This window comes from Rhinoraja longicauda, chromosome 3 (genome assembly GCF_053455715.1).
Source record: "Rhinoraja longicauda isolate Sanriku21f chromosome 3, sRhiLon1.1, whole genome shotgun sequence".
Taxonomy (NCBI): domain Eukaryota; kingdom Metazoa; phylum Chordata; class Chondrichthyes; order Rajiformes; family Arhynchobatidae; genus Rhinoraja; species Rhinoraja longicauda.
Genome location: NC_135955.1, coordinates 19947167 through 19970101, shown reverse-complemented (window position 1 = coordinate 19970101; position 22935 = coordinate 19947167). Strand labels below are relative to the sequence as shown.

Genomic DNA, 22935 nt, shown 5'->3' with positions numbered 1-22935 from the left:
ATGAGGTTATTTTTTCAGTCACATAATTACCAGAAATACATCACTTGCAATACCATTTTCTATAAAGTAATATAGAATTCATCTTAACAACAATGAAACAAATATTTCTAAAGTGCTTTTGCCCAAGAAGCATGTCAGGAGGCTTCATAGAGGTGAAATGGTTTATGGCCATGCAGTAAATTATCGGAGATAGGCACAAAATGCTGGAGTAACTCAGCAGGACAGGCAGCATCTCTGAAGAGAAGGAATGGGTGACATTTCGTGTCTAGACTCTTCTTCAGACCTTGCCTTTCATCTTTCCCTGTCCCTCCCCCACTCTAGTTCTCCTACTAGTCTCACTGTCCTCCTAATTAATCTTATTGTTTGTATGCCCCATTGTCTCCTTCCCCACAGCCAACAATGAAACATTGTTCATTTCCTTAGTATCGTCTGCTTTGATCAGTCCTTTTCACATCTTACATACTCTTTGTGCCCTTTAGTATCTTTAGTTTCCCTCTCTCCTGACTCTCCGTCTGAAGAGGGGTACCGACCCGAAACCTCACCTATTCCATCTCTCCAGAAATGCTGCATGTCCAGCTGAGTTACTCCAGCATTTTACGTCTATCTTCGGTGTAAACCAGTATCTACAGTTCCTTCATACACAATAAATTATCGGAGCTGGTCACACACTGTTGCAATGTATGCGTTCTTAGGACACCAATTTTTAACAGGGGTCCACACCTGGCTAGTGTGCAATGTTTGCATCTAAAAGACTGCAGACTCTCTTTAAATGTTGGTACATGTACGTAAGGTTTTATGCAGGTAAAGATGAAATGAGATTGGAGGGGAGAGGACAAGAGGCTAAGACTACAGCAAGAACTCCCTAGTATGGCTATTATTTCTCCAGAAAAGTCTATTTCGTGAAGGAGGGCGATATATAGCACAAGTAATGTTAATTCATTGAATGGTCGCCAGGTGTGAATGAAGTTACCCAATTATCTCCATTCTGGCAGATACTGCAGATGTCTCATCAGAAACAGAAATAGGTGAAGGCCTTTTAGCTCCTCAAACCTCCTCTACATTTCATAAAATCCTCTATCTTATTCATTAACCAATCCTCTACCACATTCACTAACCACCCCAAGCCCAATATCACTTGAGACCTTTACCATCTTCATATCTGTTGTTAATATCAATTTTGATATATAAGACTGGGGCATCCATGGCCCTCTGTCACAGAGGATTCTACAGATTCCCCTCTGAGTTGAAGAGACAATATTTCAGACCTAAATGCTGGCTGCATCCTGAGAATTGGAAAGCTTATTTCTAGACTTTTCAGCCTCGATGACAATTACACTGTCAGTCACTCTCATAAATCTGACCGGGGTTGTTTGATTTTTCTACAGTTCCACAGCAGATTCCCTCGAATCCAAAATAAAAAAGAAATTATGGAGCCAAACATTGTTAACAAAGTTCTGACTTTGACATGTTCTAATCGGTCTGAAAATAGCTCAGGTGCTCCGGCATTGTGGGTCCTTCTGCAAGTTACGAAACATGGACCCTCATAGGATGTCACTCTCCAGTAGATGAAGAAGCACTAAGCACTAAGCAACCAGTGTTCGTCTGGTGGAAATAATCATAAATTGGGAAACAGAATCTTGGCCATGGAAGCATGGAAGTAAACAGCTAAAATGCAAGGCAAGTGGTTCCCTGCATCACAGCGGAAGGCACAACGTAGCAGCTGGTGAGGGTTGCTTGCTTGTGTTCAGTCCTGACCTCAGGTTTAGTCTGTAGGCATGTTCTCCCTGTCAGATCACGGGTTTTCTTCAGGTGTACTAGTTTTCTCCCAAGAGCATGCTGGCTGGTAAGTTGTAGAAACAAGGAACTGCAGATGCTGGTTTACACTAAAGAACACAAAGTGCCGGAGTTAATCAGTGAGTCAGGCAGCATCTCTGAGCCAGAGGAAGGAATGTCGGAGTAGGGAAGAGGAGGGGAGAAATACGTGTGAGTGCAGGTGGGACACAGGGGAGGGGGGAGGAGGGAGAGAAAGGAGGGGTGTATGGGAGAAAGGGGAGAAAGGAGAGTTGTTTGAGGTGACTAAAATTGAAGAGTTTAATGTTCATTCCTTTGGGCTGTAAGCTACCCAAGCAGAATAAGAGGTGCTGCTCCTCCAGTTTGCATGGCAAAGGAGGTGGCCCAGGGCAGAAAAGTTAGTATGGGAATGGGGAGTAGAAGGGGAGGTCAAATAGTTAGCAACTGGGATATCCAATAGGCCTTGGTGGACTGAGCACGCCATCAGCGAAATGGTCGCTGAGTCTATGCTTGGTCTCCCCTATATATATAGAGACCACATCAGGAACATTGGATGCAGTAGATGGGGTTAGAGGAGGTGCACAATAACCACTTTCTCACCTGGTAGGACTGCTGGATGGAGGTAGGGAGAAGGTGTCCGAACAGGATACAGGAGAATCTGCTGTGGTTGCAGGAGAATCTACCTGGGGAGGGTATGGTATGTGTGTGAAGGAATTAGTGTACTGCAGTAGGCGGAAAGGGGTGGAGAGGGGAAGACGTGACAGGTGGTGGGTCACATTGGAAGTGATGGAAATGTCGGAGGATGTTGTGTTGGATGCGGAGGCTGGTGGGGTGAAAGGTGAGAACCAGGCGAACTCTATCCTTGTTCTGTCTGGAGGGAGGGGGAGCGAGGGCATCACCAAGGGACACAGAGGTGACATAGGTGAGTTATCCCCCTATGACAAAGGAGGAGAATCTTGTTTACTAAAGAAACAGGGTATGTCGGATGTCCTAGAATGGAAATCTCACCTTGGGAACAGATGAGGAGGAGATGGAGGAATTGCGAGTAGGGACTAGCATCTTTGCAAGAGGCAGGGTGGGAGGAAGCGTAGTCCAGATAACTGTGGAAGTTGGTAGGTTTGTAGCAGACGTCTAAACTCCCCTCCTTCCCCTGTGCCCCACGTGGGCTCGTACCTTTTTCTCCCCTCCCCAGCCACTTGTATTGCTTCCTCTGACTTCACAATTTGCAAGTCTTCAGCCCGCCCAACTCAACATTCTGCTTTAATCTCTGGCCTTTGTTTCAACCATCTGCCTATCAACCATCTGCCTGTCTGCCTCACCAGTGTCCACCTGCCACACATAGTCCAGCCTCTCATCTCTCCCAACCTTGTCCCCCCCTCACCCCCCACCTCACAATGTCTGACAATAGACAATAGACAATAGGTGCAGGAGTAGGCCATTCAGCCCTTCGAGCCAGCACCGCCATTCAATGCGATCATGGCTGATCACTCTCAATCAGTACCCCGTTCCTGCCTTCTCCCCATACCCCCTCACTCCGCTATCCTTAAGAGCTCTATCCAGCTCTCTCTTGAAAGCATCCAACGAACTGGCCTCCACTGCCTTCTGAGGCAGAGAATTCCACACCTTCACCACTCTCTGACTGAAAAAGTTCTTCCTCATCTCCGTTCTAAATGGCCTACCCCTTATTCTTAAACTGTGGCCCCTTGTTCTGGACTCCCCCAACATTGGGAACATGTTTCCTGCCTCTAATGTGTCCAATCCCCTAATTATCTTATACGTTTCAATAAGATCCCCCCTCATCCTTCTAAATTCCAGTGTATACAAGCCTAATTGCTCCAGCCTTTCAACATACGACAGTCCCGCCATTCCGGGAATCAACCTAGTGAACCTACGCTGCACGCCCTCAATAGCAAGAATATCTTTCCTCAAATTTGGAGACCAAAACTGCACACAGTACTCCAGGTGCGGTCTCACCAGAGCCCGGTACAACCGTAGAAGGACCTCTTTGCTCCTATACTCAACTCCTCTTGTTATGAAGGCCAACATTCCATTGGCTTTCTTCACTGCCTGCTGTACCTGCATGCTTCCTTTCAGTGACTGATGCACTAGGACACCCAGATCTCGTTGAACATCCCCTCTTCCTAACTTGACACCATTCAGATAATAATCTGCCTTTCTATTCTTACTTCCAAAGTGAATAACCTCACACTTATCTACATTAAACTGCATCTGCCATGTATCCGCCCACTCACACAACCTGTCCAAGTCACCCTGCAGCCTTATTGCATCTTCCTCACAATTCACACTACCCCCCAGCTTAGTATCATCTGCAAATTTGCTAATGGTACTTTTAATCCCTTCATCTAAGTCATTAATGTATATCGTAAATAGCTGGGGTCCCAGCACTGAACCTTGCGGTACCCCACTGGTCACTGCCTGCCATTCCGAAAGGGACCCATTTATCCCCACTCTTTGCTTTCTGTCTGTCAACCACTTTTCTATCCATGTCAGTACCCTACCCCCAATACCATGTGCTCTAATTTTGCCCACTAATCTCCTATGTGGGACCTTGTCGAAGGCTTTCTGTAAGTCGAGGTACACCACATCCACCGACTCTCCCCTGTCAATTTTCCTAGTTACATCCTCAAAAAATTCCAGTAGATTTGTCAAGCATGATTTCCCCTTCGTAAATCCATGCTGACTCGGAATGATCCTGATACTGCTATCCAAATGCTCAGCAATTTCGTCTTTTATAATTGACTCCAGCAACTTCCCCACCACTAATGTCAGACTAACTGGTCTATAATTACCCGTTTTCTCTCTCCCTCCTTTCTTAAAAAGTGGGATAACATTTGCTATCCTCCAATCCACAGGAACTGATCCTGAATCTATAGAACATTGAAAAATGATCTCCAATGCTTCCACTATTTCTAGAGCCACCTCCTTAAGTACCCTGGGATGCAGACCATCAGGCCCTGGGGATTTATCAGCCTTCAGTCCCATCAGTCTACCCAAAACCATTTCCTGCCTAATGTGGATTTCCTTCAGTTCCTCCATCACCCTAGGTTCTCCGGCCCCTAGAACATTTGGGAGATTGTGTGTATCCTCCTCAGTAAACACAGATCCAAAGTAACGGTTTAACTCGTCTGCCATTTCTTTGTTCCCCATAATAAATTCCCCTGCTTCTGTCTTCAAGGGACCCACATTTGCCTTGACTATTTTTTTCCTCTTCACGTACCTAAAAAAACTTTTGCTATCCTCCTTTATATTATTGGCTAGTTTACCCTCGTACCTCATCTTTTCTCCCCGTATTGCCTTTTTAGTTAACTTTTGTTGCTCTTTAAAAGAGTCCCAATCCTCTGTCTTCCCACTCTTCTTTGCTATGTTATACTTCCTCTCCTTAATTTTTATGCTGTCCTTGACTTCCCTCGTCAGCCACAGGTGTCTTTTACTCCCCTTAGAGTCTTTCCGCCTCTTTGGGATAAATTGATCCTGCAACCTCTGCATTATTCCCAGGAATATCTGCCATTGCTGTTCTACCGTCTTCCCTGCTAGGGCCTCCTTCCAGTCAATTTTGGCCAGCTCCTGCCTCATGCCTCTGTAATCCCCTTTGTTATACTGTAATACCGACACTTCCGATTTTCCCTTCTGCCTTTCCATTTGCAGAATAAAACTTATCATGTTGTGATCACTGCCTCCTAATGGCTCTTTTACCTCTAGTCCCCTTATCAGATCAGGATCATTACACAACACTAAATCCAGAATTGCCTTCTCTCTGGTAGGCTCCAGTACAAGCTGTTCTAAGAATCCATCTCGAAGGCACTCTACAAACTCTCTTTCCTGGGGTCCATTTCCAACCTGATTTTCCCAGTCTACCTGCATGTTGAAATCTCCCATAACCACCGTAGCATTACATTTGTGACACGCCAATTTTATCTCCTGATTCACTTGCAGAGTCTGAAGAAGGGTCCCACCCCAAAACGTCACCTATCCATGTTCTGCAGAGATGTTCTCTGACCCGTTGAGTTACCCCAGCACTTTGTGCCCTTCCAAGTTGGTAGGTTAATTGACCACTGTAATTTATCCTGTGTCTCGGTGAGTGAGAGAATGTGGTCAGGGGGTGGGAGTTGATAATAATGTGGGGAGTTCATAAGAATGTGAGGAGAATTAAAAATGGAATTAATATAGAATTAATGTAAATGGTTGGTTGATGTAGGGCGTGGAATCAGTGAGCCAATGGGCCTGTTTTCATCCTGTATGACTCCATGGCTCTATGAATGGACCAGGTATATCTTTCCATGATTAATTCACATTTTACACTCCGATAAGAAAAAATTAAAAGGTTATTATTTGGATGCACATGACAATTAAATCAGACAAATGAATGAACAGCTCAAGGATCAATTTTTTTTTACATCTCAAGGAAATTCTGACTGTGAACTTGGCTGTTATGAAATCGGCAATTTAGTAAAGTATTAGTGTGGATTGAAAGGTCACCAAACACACAAAGGGATGACATTTCTCAATTTCCCACAGGAAATAAGAATGCCCATAGGAAACAGTTAAAAATCACAGATTTAGAACAATGGAGCATGTATCTTGTTGCTAAAAATCTACTTTCACAGATTTGTTTATATTGAACCTCATTGTTAAACTCGTCATTTATCACTATCTTTATTCACTATCTTCAAATTCATCATAGATAAATTATGTCCAACACTAATTCAAAATATGTTAACAATTAAAGTGGATTATATTTTCCCTCGAGGATAAGTGGCAAAGACAGAGTGCGTATGCAATGGGACCATTTGTTCACTAGCTGCAACAAATATGTCTCTCTTATTCCTGGCCAGAGGAACTCGTCATCAATTAGCAGCAAAAGATCAGTTTTACGAGCCTGATATCCTCATTTCTGCTCTCCCCTCCTGATGTTTCTCAGAAAACAATGAATAAAATCCTTCATAATGGAGACCTGCTCTGCAGAGAGACAGGAGAAGCTGGGCCTGTGTTCACGGCAGATTAAGTCAAGGGGAGATTTTAAAGACATGTTCAAAATGATAAGGGATTTCAATGGCTTAAATTTGCAGTGGCAGAAGGGTCAGCAACCAGAAGAGTCTGCAGCCAAAGATGCTACGAGCAGAGATGTTTTTACACTGCGAGCTGGTGTGATCTTGAAAGTGATGCTGAAAGAGCAGTGAAAGCAGTTTCACGGGAACTTCCAAAAACAAATTGGTTAAATATTCAAAAAGGAAGTAAATATCTGGGAATACTGTGGGGAACAACGAGGGGAATAATTTAAAGTGGAAAGCTCTGTTATAGAGCCAGCATTCATGGGCTGAATATCCCACCTTTGAAAACACATATCTTTGATTGGTGGCCAGAGAGGGAGTAGTTACTGAAGAACCCAGGGGCCACTACCACTGGGTACCCAGTTTAGATACGATACGATACAATACAATACGGTAGAACTTTATTTATCCCGGGAGGGAAATTGATCTGACAACAGTCATAAAAACACAAAATACAGGAAACATGAAATTAAAGTGACGAATGGATAGGATTGGGGATGTGCAAAGATTGGGGAGGGGAGTCAGTCTTAGTCTACCCCACGACAGTTGGGTTGTACAGTTTGGTAGCCACAGGAAAGAAGTATTTAAGCAGCCTGCACCTCATTCTGGCAACTGCCTAGGGGAGGTCTAAATGATTGGCCTCATGAATTAGGTGCAGATGGCTGCTTGCACAGCGGAGGCACAGAATCTGTGCATTTGATCTGTGCCAACCTGCTTTACACCTGAGAAACAAATGCAAGGATAGAAATGGCTGAGGGGGAAAGCCATCATAGGAACCCGAGGGGCAACTTTTTCACACCAAGGGTGGTATGCGTAAGGTACAACCTTCCAGAGGAAGTGGTTGATACATGTATGATAATGGAATTTAAAAGACATTTGGACAGCTACATAGAGAGGAAAAGGTTGCGAGGGATATGTCAAATGCTGTTTACATGCTATATGACTTGATGAACCAACTATTTTTTATTATTCACTATTAGGAACCAAAATGAAAAAAAACACACACAATTTTAATATTATTAATGAGAGTTTTAGTAATATTTAGATAGATATTACAAATGTAATTATTTCCAGACTCCCCCTCCCACAGAATCAGTCAGAGCCCCCTCATCCCCCTCCCCTGCAATGCACAGCAAGATCCCAGTTTATATTTAAATAACCCTTGCATTTGAACCACAACCCCAATCGGTTCCAAACCCCTGCATTGGTCTAGCACCCTCCCCGTCCCCCAGAATCAGTTAGACCCCCCACATCCCCCTCCCCTGCAATGCACAGCAAGATCCCACTGAGATTATACTCAAATAACCCTTGTATTTGAACCACAACCCCAATCAGATCCAAACCTGTCCTGCATTGGTCTAGCACCCTTCTCATCCCCCAGAATCAGTCAGAACCCCACATCCTCCTCCCCAGCAAAAGATTAATATATATTAATAGATATACAATATAACATTTTATATTCTTACATTATTATATTTTAAGTATTATTATATTATATCATTATTATTTTTATTATTACCCTGGAGGGGTGTGTGTGTGCCGCGCTGCTCACTGGGGGATTGTAGTCTGGTGATGGTCGGGGGTGCTGGGGCCGGGCGGGAGTGGGGCTACACCTCCCGGCGGGCAGTGCGGCGGCGGGAGGCGCGCACAAGATGGCGGAGCGGGAGGAGGAGGAGAAGGAGAGCGGCCACCATTGTTGTTGGAGTCGTCAAAGACGCCGTCGGTTGAAGCGGGCGCTGGAGGAGATGCGGGAAGAGAAGAAGGAGAGCGGCCGCCATTGTTGTTGGAGTCATCGACGACGCCGTCGGTTCAAGTGGGCGCTGGAGGAGACGGAGGGGAATGATAAGACGATGGGGACACGACCATCTTTCTCCTGCTTGGAGTCTCCCCTGGGGCCGGGGGGCAAGGCACCGCCGCCGGGCCCGGAAACCCTCCCCATTGTGACGCCGTATTAGATCAAAATGGGGATCTCAAAATGGCGATCTCATATTTGACCCGTTGAGTTCCCATTGTGGCGTCAAACACAGAGGTATGACTGCGCAGGCGCGGCTGACAGGCACGGCAAGTGGGAGTGATTTATGAAAGTGTAAAAAGTGAATAACTTTTAAAATATAACAACAATTTGAACAAACCGTGTTACTGCACACCGCAGGTGACTGGTGAATAAGGTGGGCCTAAAATTGTTGCGCTATCATGTACCGTTTTGGCTGTATTTCGGGAACATACATACAAGATGAGAGCTTTAGAAATATAATATTTTGATGTATCTCTCAACTCGATGATTGATGTACACTTTATGGTTTCCATACCTACAGGAATGATTCCTTTTCATCTGTCTGATGTTGGATCTGACTGGCTGTCTACCAGAGCATAATTGAGTGCATTGAATGCAAAGTTATAGGAAATATGAGTTTATTATATGCTTTGTATTGACTCTCGTGCTGCTTACCATTAAAGGTAGTCTACTTATAACATAATACTTCCTCATAACTAGCATCACTGCAATGGCTGAAAAGGGCAAGCTTTTATGAAGTCATACTATAGGAGATGATGCATATTCTCATCTCTTTCCATTTCTAATGATATCTCTGGTCACTCATTTCATAAAAGTATCATCCTCCATGTGAAAAGGTTAGCCATTACGTTCCTATTAAATCTTTCCCCTCTTTCCTCTGCCTATGCCTCTAGTTCTTGACTCCCTAACCCTGGAAAAAAAGCATATGTGCATTCAACCTATCTATTCCCCTCATGATTTTATACACCTCCATAACATCACCCCTCAAGTGATAGGAAGAACGCTTTGAATATAAAGAACTTCTCCCAGACGTGGAATGAACACAAAAAGCATTGAACTATTGGAAATGTTACTGTTTATTTTCATTGCAATCAGATGGAATAGAAAGCATTGTTATTCCCCATCCCTATCTTGTTTGGCAGTAGACCCTCAGCTATAGGTCTACTTGCATTGAAGAGGTGACTACAAACATTGCTTCTCACTCTGGTCAGGTTTACTGAGAGTAAAATCAAATGAGCAAGACTTACCACACCGCTGCATGTCCTGTAACGGATATTCTGCCCGTCACAATTTCTACAGAAACAAACAAAAGATCACACGTAAGAAAGAGAGAATGAAACACAATACAGTGGACAATCTGCAAATACTAGACATAAATCACTATATGGGTGACAAAAAAAACCCAGTATTTTATTTATAATATTCCTGTAGCTTATTTAATCTTATTTAACTTTTCTAAACTATAGAACAATGTCACATTCCACAGCAAATGAAACCCCTGCTGAGTTATATAAACTGCAGGAGACCCAGAACACAATTGAGATTGATTCAGCCAAATATTCAGGGGACAGATGTAGAGGTATTGAAATAGAGATGCAATTGTCACCTGGATTTTGAAGGGAAACATTGCAAACAACTTGAAACCGTTGAGATGACCAGACGTATGAGGACAGATCGGGTCCTAGATGCTAGATGCAGGAAAAATGTTCCCAATGTTGGGCGAGTCCAGAACCAGGGGCCACAGTCTTAGAATAAAGGGGAGGCCATTTAAAACTGAGGTGAGAAGGAACTTTTTCACCCAGAGAGTTGTGAATTTGTGGAATTCTCTGCCACAGAGGGCAGTGGAGGTCAAATCACTGGATGGATTTAAGAGAGAGTTAGATAGCGCTCTAGAGGCTAGTGAAATCAAGGGATATGGGGAGAAGGCAGGCACGGGTTATTGATTGTGGATGATCAGCCATGATCACAATGAGTGGCTGTGCTGGCTCGAAGGGCAGAATGGCCTCCTCCTGCACCTATTTTCTATGTTTCTATGTTTCTATGGATCATCTGGGCCAAAATTCACATGAGTTTAAAAGAATTAGAAAACTGTTACAAGTGTCAAAATATGACAGTGTCCAACAGACTGGATGGGAGGAGGATATTTCTGCTGGCTGGTGGGTCCAGGTTCAAAGAGCCTGCTCCAATTTATCTCCAGTTCCTAGTTTTCTGTTTCTCTGTTTTCATGTATTAACACTATCTAGAGAATATGACATATGAAAATGGAACATTAGTTGGAGTATATGGTACAAAGAAATAACTTGTGGAAATAGGGGATCAAATCATTAGTGTATACATAAACCCATTAATTCCTATTTGAGATTTATATAGCAATATTGTCGGGTTTTACGATTTTTTTAGTCTATTTTAAAAGCTGATGCTATGGAAACTGGTGAGAAATTGACACAGGATTTGACTGAACTGAGTCAAGGAGTGAACATGAGCCTCAAGGCGAATATGAAATACAGCTCAAGTCCCTTTGAGACGATCAGAAAAATAATCAAAAGCCTCTCACTCTTTTCTTTTAGAAAAGTAAAAATAGTGCAAAATAAATGTGTGACATATATTGACGATGAATATTGACATCCAGAGTGTAGTCAGATAGTCAAATAAACTGGTTGCACATTTCCACACAATTCTACATTCCCTTTGCATTTTTCCATTTACTGAAAAATTGGGTTGAAAGTGGGGAATGTATGCTCATACATCTATATTGTATGGACTTTAGCAAAGTCTTTCACAAGCACACACAGGAGGTTACAGAAGATTAAGCAGAATGGAACTGGGAGGAAGATGGTGAATAGAATACAAAAATGATTAGCAGAATGAAAGCAGAGGGTAGTGCCAGATAGTTTTTCAGAGCAGTTGGAAACATGCCTCTGCATTGTATGCTGAATTTAAACATTCAGTTATATGACAAACAGTGGAGGTGTGGGTCAAGTTATGTTCCTGATCACAAAAATGTATCAAATAATTCCAGCCCGTTCTCTACGGAGATTATATACAGTATTGGAAATCACCCTTTCAGAATTACTTTCAAGCCTGTGACTGGCCACTGGGAAGTTATTGGATTTGAGGAGATTAGAATATGATGAATTATATGAAGATGAGATTTTAAGAACAACATATTATAGTTGAAATTGTGAAACGATCGGATAAAGCAAAAAAGGTTCAAGGAGGACAGGCTCTGAGTGTTTCCTAATGTTGACAGGAAACAATACAAACAGTTTCCATGTAGATCTTCACCCTACATGAACTTCAGGAAAAAAAGAACACTACTGTCTGGGGAGTGGTCAGGAACAAAACTGTAGGCTGCATTATAACAGTGAAGTTACCAATCCTCACAACTGCGGACTGCGTTGCAGTAGCCTAGTCACTACTTCTCAGAAGTAATTTATCTTTGTATAACTGCAGCCTGTTCATTTTCAATTAGCAATGCTTTCTGTGTGAAGCAACATAATAAATTTACTTAATATAGAGCTGCAGTCAAATTAACTGATTAACTGATTTCTACTATTTACATTTATTCACAAAAAGCTGGAGTAACTCAGCAGGTCAGGCAGCATCTCCGGAGAGAAGGAATGGGTGACGTTTCGGGTCGAGACCCTTCTATTTACATTGTGGTTATGCTGTTGAATGAAACAAGGCATCAGATGCAATGCCCCTTTTTGGCAACATGGACTAGAATTACTGTTTGCTATACTCCTGAAAACACAATCACTTCACAAACACTATTATCTACCTGAACTCAGCTTCCACTGTGGCTAATCAAATTCTTCAATTATTCTGGTTGGAATTTGAAGAATTTAAACAGTGGCGGTTCTGCTTTATTTGAGAAATATATTAGCGTTTGGGAAAATGGAAACATCAATGAGGAACCTTACAGAACCGTGCCTGTCAACAATGTGTGAAGTTGCCCAATAAACTCAAGGCTGTTGATGCTGGTGCTGTAAAACACATGGTATCCTATTAACAGTAAATCAGATTGAAACCAGTTATTTTAGAGCCACAACTCACACGTTGTGACTGCAAACATTCCTTTAGATCTTCCTTTCCCTCTTAAATTACTTTCTCTTCAATTCAAACCCGCCAATCTCTCTGAGGCGTCCCTTCTTTCTGTCAAACCCACACAAACCAGCTTCTGTGATGTGTAGGAAGGAACTACAAATGCTGGTTTACACCGAAGATAGAAATAAAATGCTGGAGTAACTCAGCGGGACAGGCAACATTTCTGCAGTGAAGGAATGGGTGAGGTTTCGGATCGAGACCATTCTTGTGATGTTGTGGATCTCAGGAGAAAGCCACAACAGATCATTCACGGGGCATTTCTGATGGAACATACTGCCTGTATTGTATACTTACCCTGTTCAGGACTTGCTCGTAAGGTCACTACTACAGTGCTACCTATTGGCTGCTTTTCGATTTTGGAGAATGTCATTGCTTAAAAGTTGCTGTTTCAATAATGGGAGCAGGGAGCATGTATGTCCTTTGACCTAAGGGGCCAGCGAAACTCCCGAAGGCTTCACTCTACGATTCATGGAAGGAAGTTGCCATGGAGATCTCGGTAAGGGCCTGAGTGTGGTCTATGAGTGCCTGCACATTGGGAAAGCTTGCAATGGCAACAAATGGATAGAGCCACACTGCCTCTTTCCGTGGGGTAAAGGAAAGGTAGATGTAGTTTCCTCTTGTTCAATGCAGAAGTTAGACAATCTCAGTAATGTAACAGTGAGCAATGAACTGTGAGATGTGGAAGATGTCAGCAGGAGTATGGTGACAGATTAAATAGTGGTTACGGTTATGCATTGGTTAAGTCTCTGGTCCACCAGGTTCTGCACCATTTATCCAGAGATATGAGTTCAAATCTCACCATGGCAACTGGGAATTCAATACTGGGAATTTTTTTTAATGATCCAATTCCACAATGCGGTTGACTCTTAACTGCTTCCTCAGTTCAAGAACAATTAGGGATGGACGATAAATACTGGCATTGGCATCAATGTTTGCATCCTGCAAGCCTACAGAAAAATATCCTGAGGGCAGGAAACTAAGAGCAACATTGGAGACATACAGGGAATTGTGGATGATGGAATCCTGAGCAAAACACAGTGCTGGAATAACTCAGCGGGTCTGGCAGCATCATAGGACTTTCTAAGGTACCGAACCAAAATGTTGCCTATTCATTTCCTCCACAGATGCTGCCTGACCCATTAAGCGTGACAGTGATCTTAACTTGATTTTGCAGTGGAGCAGACAAAATGTGTAAGAAGGAACAAGTGCTGGTTTAAGATAGACACAAAAAGCTGGAGTAACTCAGTGGGACAGGCAGTCTGAAGAAGGGTCTCGACCCGAAACGTCACCCGTTCCTTCTCTCCAGAGATGCTGCCTGTCTCGCTGAAGTACTCCAGCTTTTTGTGTCTATTAGTGATCTTGACTTCATCTCTTGAAGCATTCGAGACACTTATGTGGATGTATTTGCTGTCTGTTTAAATGTTGCTCTACAGAGAGGTCCAGTCGAGTAGGTTGATCCATAACTCAGTGGGCAATATGTCTCGAATGATGAGTCCCTCTATATTTGCTTTCACATTATCCGTGTGGCTGCCTGTGATGTCCCCAAAAATGATGACAATCTGCTTGTCACCACGGGATTGTGGAAATATTGTTGATGATGATGATTGGAAGGCATAATTGTAAGCATGAGTAGTGTGTCCTAATCATAAGTGGTGAGGAAGCCTAGAGGTGTGGAGACATGTGGCAAAGAACCTAAGTTGAACGTGGCACTTTAAGTACCAAGGGGAAGTAGGATTAATGACAACTGCTTGTTCCACAAGTAAATAAAAACAAATGCTTATTCAACCAAGGATAATGGAAATCATGTAAAATATTTAAATCGGCCCTTGGACAATTGTTGATATTATTTGCAGGATTCAGAATCATGCTGTTAGTGTTAACAAAAATCCCAAAGGGAAGCCAGGAGTCAAATTCTCACTGGCAGTGAAAATCGTGGAAATTGGTATGATTTTGCTTCAATGTGCAGTAAACCTATTTTCAGCTGCATGGCTGTGTTTCTTCCAATCTTGTGAGAATAGGTTCTAGACTTTCAACCTGGCTTCAGAATGAGGCACAATTACAGGAGGACAATCACTAAAAGTGAATCCAGTTTGTACCTAGATGGCAGTGAGGATGTTGCAACTTCCCTCCCAGGCAGCAGCTGAATTGAATGCATTGATGTGTTTAAAGGGATGTTGTATAAACACAAGGGAGGGAAAGGAATACTGTGAGATGAAGTCGTGGTGGAGAATTAACTATCAGCAAAAAATAACTGGGACACAGGCAGGTTTCTATGCGGTAATGGTTTGATATGCTTGGTAAATGAGCTCACAACTTCTACATGACTTTTGACAGTATGAATTATTGTGTCTGTGAATTGGAGAAATTCTTGCTAAATTCTGAAAAACATCCCCAACAGAGACCCAGAGTTATGCAAAACATCACTTAGCATGAAGTGTAGAGTGGGCTGTGTTCCATGGAATACCATGTAGTTTGCAGCCCCATTTCCACAAAGAAATTCTGAAAAGGTCAATGGCCAAGCTCAACGGTAAATATTACATGGATTCAGCGAATCAACGTAAAAATATTTTTTTACTTCCAGAGGAGGTAGTTGAGGCTGGGACTATCCCAACATTTATGAAACAGTTGGACAGGTACATGGATAGGACAAGTTTGGAGGGATATGGACCAAATGTAGGCAGGTGGGACAGTGTAGCTGGGACATGTTGACTGGTGTGGGCAAGTCGGGCCGAAAGGCCTGTTTCCACACTGTTTCACTCTATGAATCTACAGTGCCCTCCATAATGTTTGGGACAAAGACCCATCATTTATTTATTTGCCTCTGTACTCCACAATTTGAGATTTGTAATAGAAAAAAATCACATGTGGATAAAGTGCACATTGTCAGATTTAAATAAAGGCCATTTTTATACATTTAGAATAATTGTACCATGCAGAAATTACAGCAGTGTTTATACATAGTCCCCCCCATTTCAGGGCACCAGAATGTTTGGGACACATGGCTTCACAGGCATTTGTAATTGCTCAGGTGTGTTTAATTGCCTCCTTAATGTAGGTATAAGAGAGCTCTCAGCACCCAGTCTTTCCTCCAGTCTTTCCATCACCTTTGATGTTTTATTGCTGTTTATCAACAAGAGGACCAAAGTTGTCCAAAGAAAGTCAAAGAAGCCATTATGAGTGAGAAACAAGAATAAAACTATTGGAGACATCAGCCAAACCTTAGGCTTACCATAATCAACTGTTTGGAACATCATTAAGAAGAAAGTGAGCTTACTAATCGCAAAGACACTGGCAAATCAAGGAAGACCTGCACAGCTGATGACAGAAGAATTCTCGCTATAATAAAGAGAAATCCCCAAACACCTGTCCGACAGATCAGAAAAACTCTTCAGGAGTCAGGTGTGTATTTGTCAATGACCACTGTCCGCAGAAGACTTCATGAACGGAAATACAGAGGCTACACTGCAAGATGTAAACCACTGGTTAGCCACAAAAATAGGATGCCCAGGTTACAGTTTGCAAAAAAGTACTTAAAAGAGCAACCAGAGTTCTGGAAAAAAGGTCTTGTGGACAGATGAGATGAAGATTAACTTATATCAGAGTGATGGCAAGAGCAAAGTATGGAGGAGAGAAGGCCCAAGATCCAAAACATACCACCTCATCTGTGAAACACAGTGGTGGGGGTGTTACGGCCTGGGCATGTATGGCTGCTGAAGGTACTGGCTCCCTTAACTTCATTGATGATACAACTGCTGATGGTAGTAGCATAATGAATTCTGAAGTGTATAGACACATCCTAGCTGCTCGTGTTCAAACAAATGCCTCAAAACAGCAACTGGTGATGTCCATGAATCACAGACTTCAAGCAGTCATTGCATGCAAAGGATATGCAACAAAATACTAAACATGATTACTTTCATTTACATGACATTGCTGTGTCCCAAACATTACGGTGCCCTGAAATGGGGGGACTATGTATAAACACTGCTGTAATTTCTACATGGTGAAACCAAAATGTATAAAAATGGCCTTTATTAAAATCTGACAATGTGCACTTTAACCACATGTGATTTTTTTTCTATTACAAATCTCAAATTGTGGAGTACAGAGGCAAATAAATAAATGATGGGTCTTTGTCCCAAACATTATGGAGGACACTTCTACAATGTTCTTACTGCCTCACGTCTTACCCCCAACTACATCTTGAAAATTTCTGTTGACTGGAATGCAATCCTCTGCGTACCTCAGAGTTTCCCATCTCTGTCACCTTTTCTAATTTACTGATGGATTGGATAATGCGAGGGTTTCAGAGAGCTGCAACTTCTTCCTCCTAAAGCTTCTTTAGGTTAATGAGCCTCTCATAGAGTCAGAGTCATAGAGTGATACAGTGTGGAAACAGGCCCTTCGGCCAAACTTGCTCACACCAGCCAGCATGTCCCAGCATCACTAGTCCCACCTGCCTGCCTTTGGTCCATGTCCTTCCTAACTTGTCCTATCTATGTACCTGTCTAACTGTTTCTTAAACGTTGGGATAGTCCTAGCCTCAACTATGTCCTCTGGCAGCTTGTTCCATACACCCACCACCCTTTGTATGAAAAAGTTACCCCTCAGATTCCTATTAAATCTTTTCCCCTTCACCTTGTACCTATGTCCTCTGGTCCTCGATTCCCCTACTCTGGGCAAGAGATTCTGTGCATCTATCCGATTTATTCCTCTCAGGATTTTATCTCATATTCCTCTCTTTTGACAACAAATTGTTGCAATTTTTTTTTATAAAGGAAAATAATTTGAATTATTGTAGGTTTTAAAATCTGGAAAGAAAAAATCATTTAAACTCAGCAAGTGAACAAAGCACTTGATTACGAATCGGCAGGGTAAATTAGCAGTAACTGATTCAGTGGAGTTATGTGCAGCTGCGGTCACTACCCAAGGTGCATTAAGAGGTGACAAATTCCACAGCTCTGTGAGATTGATTCAGAATAGTTTAAAAAAAGGGATAATTTTCAGTTGGGCTCAAGTAGCAGATTTAAAAAAAATGTAATCTAACCCTTGTGTGGAGTAGCATTTAATGAATGAATTGAAGCTGTTAACTCTGATGTGCTGAATATATCTGTGGTAGAAACAGACTCATGGAAGTGGAGAAAAAACAAAAGCTTTCAAGCTCATTACCAGGTTAACTGCTCCTCCACGACTGTGGTTGGATGTAATTAACAGATGTTAAGTTTAACAGAAAAGGAAATTATCAATGGCCAGGAGAGAGCAACAATGTGCAACATTCCACTAAGATAACTAACATAGAAATAGGTCAGTAGCTTCAGGAGAGAAGGGCATAAGTTAGGCGACAGCATTTTTTATCTTTAAAACCTTGGGCTCCAAACAGAGACCAGAGTACAGTCTTGTTATTTTGCTCCCATTGCCAGCACAGTTTCAGCACAGTAATGTCAAATGATTTTCATATATTGCTGCCAAAAGTGCAGAATACGTGGCACAGATATTTTGTTGAATGTCATAAATACAGTACGGATATGATTTTCTGCAAACAATATTTCTGCTATTTTCTTTGAATTTTCAATAGATTTATTGAAGAACATAGTGGATTATTGCACTAATGCAAAGGTTAACAGTGTAGAATAAATCCACAAGCAAAACATAATCAAGAAGACTAACAGATTATTAGCCTTTAACTCAGATGCTGGAATACAAATATGTGAAGTGATACTTCAGAGGTACTTTGTCTTAAACTGGCCTTAACCTCCAAAATAATGACATTTCATTTAAGACACAGAATATCAGCAAGAGTGATCTGCCATGGTAGAGGTTGTGGAGACATTTGTTTTAATAACAAAAAGAATAAAAAAGATATAAAAGTAATGGGGAAACCACTTCCTCTGGTGAGGGGATCTAGAACAAGATGGCATAATCTTTCTGTTCGTACAAGTTCAGGGAGCTCTTCGTTACACAAAGAAATGTGGTAATCTGGAGATTGCTTTGCAACGTCCATGGATACTGACTGTGCCAGAAATACATAAGCACTAGAAAGATGTATTACCTCCTGCCATCAGGAAATCTTAAAGCTTACAGGTGTCCATTCGCCAACTCTGTCTCTGTTGTCCAGTTAGCTCCACACTCTAGCTTTTTCTCATTACAATAGACAATAGACAATAGGTGCAGGAGTAGGCCATTCGGCCCTTCGAGCCAGCACCGCCATTCAATGTGATCATGGCTGATCATTCATAATCAGTACCCCGTTCCTGCTTTCTCCCCATACCCCTTGACTCCGCTATCATTAAGGTAGCTCTATCTAACTCTCTCTTGAAAGCATCCAGAGAATTGGCCTCCACTGCCTTCTAAGGCAGAGAATTCTACAGATTTACAACTCACTGAGTGAAAATGTTTTTCCTCATCTCCGTTCTAAATGGCCTACCCTTTATTCTTAAACTGTGGCCCCTGGTTCGGGACTCCCCCAACATCGGGAACATGTTTCCTGCCTCCAGTGTGTCCAATCCCCTAATAATCTTATATGTTTCAATAAGATCCCCTCTCATCCTTCTAAATTCCAGTGTATGCAAGCCCAGTCGCTCCAGTCTTTCAACATACGACAGTCCCGCCATTCCGGGAATTAACCTAGTGAACCTAGGCTGTACTCCCTCAATAGTAAGAATGTCCTTCCTCAAATTTGGAGACCAAAACTGCACCCAGTACTCCAGGTGTGGTCTCACTAGGGCCCTGTACAACTGCAGAAGGACCTCTTTGCTTCTATACTCGACTCCTCTTGTCATGAAGGCCAACATGCCATTAGCTTTCTTCACTGCCTGCTGTACCTGCATGCTTAATTTCAGTGACTGATGAACAAGAACACCCAGATATCTTTGTACTTCCCTTTTCCGAACTTGACACCATTCAGATAATAATCTGCCTTCCTATTCTTACCAGCAAAGTGGATAACCTCACACTTATCCACATCAAACTGCATCTGCCATGCATCCGCCCACTCACACAACCTGTCCAAGTCAACCTGCATCCTCATAGCATCCTCCTCACAGTTCACACTGCCACCCTGCTTTGTGTCATCTGCAAATTTGCTAATGTTACTTTTAATCCCTTCATCCAAGTCATTAATGTATATTGTAAATAGCTGCGGTCCCAGCACCGGGCCTTGCGGCACCCCACTAGTCGCTGCCTGTCATTCTGAAAGGGACCCGTTAATCCCTACTCTTTGTTTCCTCTCTGCCAACCAATTTTCTATCCATGTCAGTACCCTACCCCCAATACCATGTGCTCTAATTTTGCCCACTAATCTCCTATGTGGGACCTTATCAAAAGCTTTCTGAAAGTCCAGGTGCACTACATCCACCGGCTCTCCTTTGTCCATTTTCCTAGTTACATCCTCAAAAATTTCCTGATTAGTCAAGCATGATTTCCCCTTCGTGAATCCATGCTGACTCAGAACGATCCTGTTACTGCTATCCAAATGTTCTGCAATTTCTTCTTTTATAATTGACTCCAGCATCTTCCCCACCATTGATGTCAGGCTAACTGGTCTATAATTTCCCATTTTCTCTTCCCTCCTTTCTTAAAAAGAGGGATAACATTAGCTACTCTCCAATCCACGGGAACTGATCCTGAATCTATAGAACATTGGAAAATGATCACCAATGCATCCACGATTTCTAGAGCCACTTCCTTAAGTACCCTGGGATGCAGACCATCAGGCCCTGGGGATTTATCAGCCTTCAGTCCCATCAGTCTACCCGACACCATTTCCTGCCTAATGTGAATGTCCTTTAGTTACTCCGGCACCCTAGGATCTCTGGCCACTAGAACATCTGGGAGATTGTTTGTGTCTTCCTTAGTGAAGACGGATCCAAAGTACCTGTTCAACTCGTCTGCCATTTCCTTGTTGCCCATAATAAATTCACCCACTTCTGTTTTCAAGGGATGCATATTTGTCTTATCTATTTTTTTCCTCTTCACATACATAAAGAAGCTTTTACTAACCTCCTTTATATTCTTGGCTAGCTTACCTTCGTACATCATCTTTTCTCCGCATATTGCCATTTTAGTTATCTTCTGTTGCTCTTTAAAAGTCTCAATCCTCTGGCTCCCTGCTCATCTTTGCTCTGTTATACTTCTTCTCTTTTATTTTTATACTGTCTTTGACTTCCCTTGTCTGCCACGGTCGTCTCTTACTCCCCTTAGAATTTTTCTTCCTCTTTGGAATGAACTGATCCTGCACCTTCTGTATTATTCCCAGAAATACCTGCCATTGTTGTTCCACCGTCTTCCCTGCTCGGGTCTTTCCAGTCAACTCTGGCCAGCTCGTCTCTCATGCCTCCATAGCCCCCCTTGCTCAACTGTAATACTGACACCTCCGATTTTCCCTTCTCCCTCTCAAATTGTAGATTAAAACTTATCATATTATGATCACTACCTCCTAATGGCTCTTTTACCTTGAGTTCCCTTATCAAATCCGGTTCATTACACAACACTAAATCTAGAATTGCCTTCTCCCTGGTAGGCTTCAGTACAAGATGCTCTAAGAATCCATCTCGGAGGCACTCCACAAAATCCCTTTCATGTATGTATTTATGTACGTATGTACAAATGAAATAAAAGCAGGAATGGAGCATTTACAAAGATGGTGGTTGATCTGACTGGAACCACAACTCCATATCACTGCCTGGCTCAACATCTTTTAATATCCTTGCTTATTAGTATCTATCTATCTCACCTTAAAAACATTCAAATACTCCACTCCCATTGACCTTTAAGGAATCATTTCTAAAGAATTGCGACTGTTTGAGAGAAAAAGTTTAATCTTATCGGTATCTACCCTTTTTTTAACAGTGATCCATTATTCTAGAACCTCCCATGGAAGAAATAGCCTCTACATCCAAGCCTTATAGATCCCTTAGGATACTATATCTTTCCATTAACTTTTGTGAACTATAATAGGGTTTCCAAATGCAGAACGGGGATAAGGCAACTCGAGGGACTATATTGGACCTGGTTTTGGGAAATGAGCCTGGCCAGGTAAATGGTATTTCTGTGGACGAGCACTTTGGGGATAATTATCACAACTCTATAAATTTTGAGATTGTTTTAAATAAGGAAAAGTCTGAATCTTGGGGGAAGGTATAAGAAAGTATAAGAAGTATAAGAAATAAAGTGGATGAGCTTGAGGCTCAGTTAGAAATTGGTAAGTATGATGTTGTGGGAATTATAGAGACATGGCTACAAGAGGATCGGAGCTGGGAACTGAATATTCAGGGGTGTACGTCCTATTGAAAAGACAGACAGGTGGGCAGAGGGATGGGGGGCTCTGTTGGTAAGGAATGAAATTCGGTCCCTTGCGAGGGGTGACATAGAATCAGAAGATGTAGAGTCATTGTGGATAGAACTGAGAAATTGTAAAGGTAAAAAGACCCTAATGGGAGTTATCTACAGGCCCCCAAACAGTAGACTGGAGATAGGCAGCAAGTTACATCAGGAGTTAAAATTAGCATGTAATAAAGGTAATGCTCGCTCGGGTGGTTATAGGAGATTTTAACATGCAGGTCGACTGGGAAAATCAGGTTGGTACTGGGCCCCAAGAAAGGCAGTTTGTAGAGTGCTTCCAAGATGGATTCTTAGAGCAGCTTGTACTGGAGCCTACAAGAGAAGGCAATTCTGGATTTAATGTTGTGCAATGAACCAGATTTGATAAGGGTACCCAAGGGAAAGGAACCATTGGGAGTTAGTGACCATAACATAATAAGTTTTAATCTGCAATTTGTGAAGGAGAAGGTAAAATCGGAAGTGTCAGTATTGCAGTTGAACAAAGGGGACTATGGAGGCATGAGGGAGGAGCTGGCCAAAGTTGACTGGAAAGGAACCCTTGCAGGGATGACGGTGGAACAGCAATGGCAGGTGTTTCTGAGAATAATCCAGAAGATGCAGGATCAGTTCATTCCCAAGGGGAAGAAAGATTCTAAGGGAAGTAAAAGGTGACCGTGGCTGACAAGGGAAGTCAAGGACAGTATAATAATAAAAGAGAAGACGTATAACATAACAAAGATGAGTGGGAAGCCAGAGGATTGGGACACATTTAAAGATCAACAGAAGGTAACTAAAAAGGCAATATGGGGAGAAAAGATGAAGTATGAAGATAAGCTAGCCAAGAATATAAAGGAG

The 22935-nt window shown here is 42.4% G+C and overlaps 1 protein-coding gene across 1 annotated transcript in view; it reads right to left on the bottom strand.

Annotated features, from left to right (window-relative positions):
- The window catches only part of LOC144589925 (ADAMTS-like protein 1), a 431785-nt gene that overhangs the window by 154268 nt on the left and 254582 nt on the right, over nucleotides 1–22935 (bottom strand). The window contains exon 4 of the mRNA XM_078394882.1: nucleotides 9903–9948. Within this exon, the coding sequence (XP_078251008.1) occupies nucleotides 9903–9948 (46 nt within the window). The remainder of the gene's footprint in view (nucleotides 1–9902; nucleotides 9949–22935) is intronic.